The sequence below is a fragment of the Fulmarus glacialis genome, unplaced genomic scaffold, assembly GCF_000690835.1.
Source record: "Fulmarus glacialis isolate BGI_N327 unplaced genomic scaffold, ASM69083v1 scaffold15153, whole genome shotgun sequence".
NCBI lineage: Eukaryota > Metazoa > Chordata > Aves > Procellariiformes > Procellariidae > Fulmarus > Fulmarus glacialis.
Genome location: NW_009203690.1, coordinates 136,634 through 138,709, shown reverse-complemented (window position 1 = coordinate 138,709; position 2,076 = coordinate 136,634). Strand labels below are relative to the sequence as shown.

General features: G+C 37.3%; 1 protein-coding gene across 1 annotated transcript in view; it reads right to left on the bottom strand.

Annotated features, from left to right (window-relative positions):
• LOC104074576 (NADPH oxidase 3-like) overlaps positions 1-2,076 on the bottom strand; it is a 39,111-nt gene that overhangs the window by 538 nt on the left and 36,497 nt on the right. The window contains 1 exon segment of the mRNA XM_009574737.1: positions 1,786-1,910. Coding sequence (XP_009573032.1) covers positions 1,786-1,910 — 125 coding nt within the window.

Below are 2,076 nucleotides of genomic sequence, written 5' to 3'. Positions count from 1 at the left end.
CCCCCCCCCCTCCTCATTTTAACACTTTTCTGCCTATGGACAATTTTTAAATGGCTGATTTAATAAAAAAATTTGTAAATAGGTAGTTCTTATAAAATAAGATCATGACCAATGTAACAAAGAATTGTGTTCATAAGCACACAAGTCTGTTACAGGGAGCTGGAAACCTGGTTACTTGCTGCAAAGTGCCTTAAAGGGTTTGCTTCTAAGTACACAGCACATATTGCTTTAAAACATATATATGTACACACAGATACACACACATGCTGTGCTACTGGGGAAAGCTCAATCTACGTGCAGTGCAAGTGACAAGTGACAGCATGAGTTTCAAAAAGTTTGCTCCTGTAAAGGAGGGGCTGTAGATATGATTTGGGTGCCCAAGCCATAGTCCCCAGAAGTAGTGCCCATATTGCTCTGGTGCTCCACTGCACTGGGTTTAACTTGGAGTGGTGTATTCCAGCTCATCCGCTAAAAGACAGTGTTGCAGCCAAGGGAAAGTCCATGGACCTAAGTGCAGGGACCCAAAATTTAGTCAGTTCGTAAAAGCTGATTGTTCCATCACAGAATAGAAACTTTTGAGTTTCTTTGCCTCTTCTGTAACTCAGAGCAAGAAAAGGTAGGGGTTTTTTTTCTCATAAGGAATGCTTATTTCATGCAAGGTTTTCTTTAAAAGGTTCAACATTGACCATAAACATGGGCATCTAGGTTCAGAAGCAAATACAGATTTTTCTGTCACTTTAGCACTGGCTTTCTAAGGAGATACCACAAGATCCAGCATAGAAAGTTAATGCCCATCTCCTTCCCTAAGCATTAGAAAACCAGATTTTTCTCAGTTGTACTTAACAAAAGTTATGAAAAATAATGTTCAAACTATAACTTCAAAAGCTCTGTTCATGCAGTAGCATCCCTATAAAAGGTCTTTCAAAAACCGTGTTTTCTACTCTTGGCCTTTTTCTATTTTTAATCTTTCATATTTCCTGATTGTATTTATTTTGACCTCCATCAAGTGGTTTCTCTATTACTGTTATTTTTGCAATTTTATGGTATTCTTGTAGCTTACTGTATTCTCTTTGATCTCCTCCCTTTCAGCTTTTTCTTGGGTCTTTTTCATCTTTAAAAAAAGTTTTCTTCTTTTTCTTTTTGTATCTCTGTCTCCCAAGTGCAAGCCTTTATTTTGCATTAGCAGGTAAATGTTTGGAAACCATAAAGAGTCACAAAGATTCTGGAATTTTCTACTGCTGAACACAAAATATTTCAAATTCTTGCTTCAAAGGCTTTCAGGAACAAAGAAGCTTTTCTCAGACCACTAGCGAATCCACCAAGTTCAAACGAACTGTCTTTGCCAGCAGAGATGAACTAATAACAGAACAGCATAGTCTTGCAAGAGTAGCCAAATATGTTAGGGGAACAAACATATCCTTGACATCATAAGAAAAAAATCACAGTTTATCTCTTTAATAACCATCTTCAAGGGAAATTAATGCTACTTTGTCCTTTGTGCAGAACAGTAATTGGATTGTGTGTTTCAATTATATCTGGACAAAGGCCAGGATATTGAAATACTTCTAAATATTAGATTTTCTTGTCCAAAAATTAGATTTTATTGGCATTCTCTTTCCGAGATTTCTTCATTAAAAGCTTCATTAAGCATAAATCTTCTTTCCACACAGCAAAAAAACTAAATTATTTTAAAAGGGTCATTTAGAAAGGTTTGCCCTCCCCTTCTCCTACTGTTTATACTGAGAGAAGAGTTACCTAACAAGGTTAGAAGCCAACCTGCCTTACCTAGGATGGTTTTCGGCTAGTTGCTTGAACTCGTTGTCCCAGTTTGGCCTTCCGTAGCGGGTCTTCTGTCTCAAACCAGTAATTACATCCATCTTGTCATCATAATGTAGGGCTATGTGAGTAGCCTAAAGGCAAATTTACAAGACAATAATTTTAGAGTCAACAATGTATACTCCAAGTAAGAGGAGAAAGCAATAACGCTGCTTTGTGGTGAAAGACAGAAGTATTAATGAGGGAAAGGAAACTGTCTAATTATCAAATGGAAGGAAGAGGGGAGAGGAGAGGAGAGGA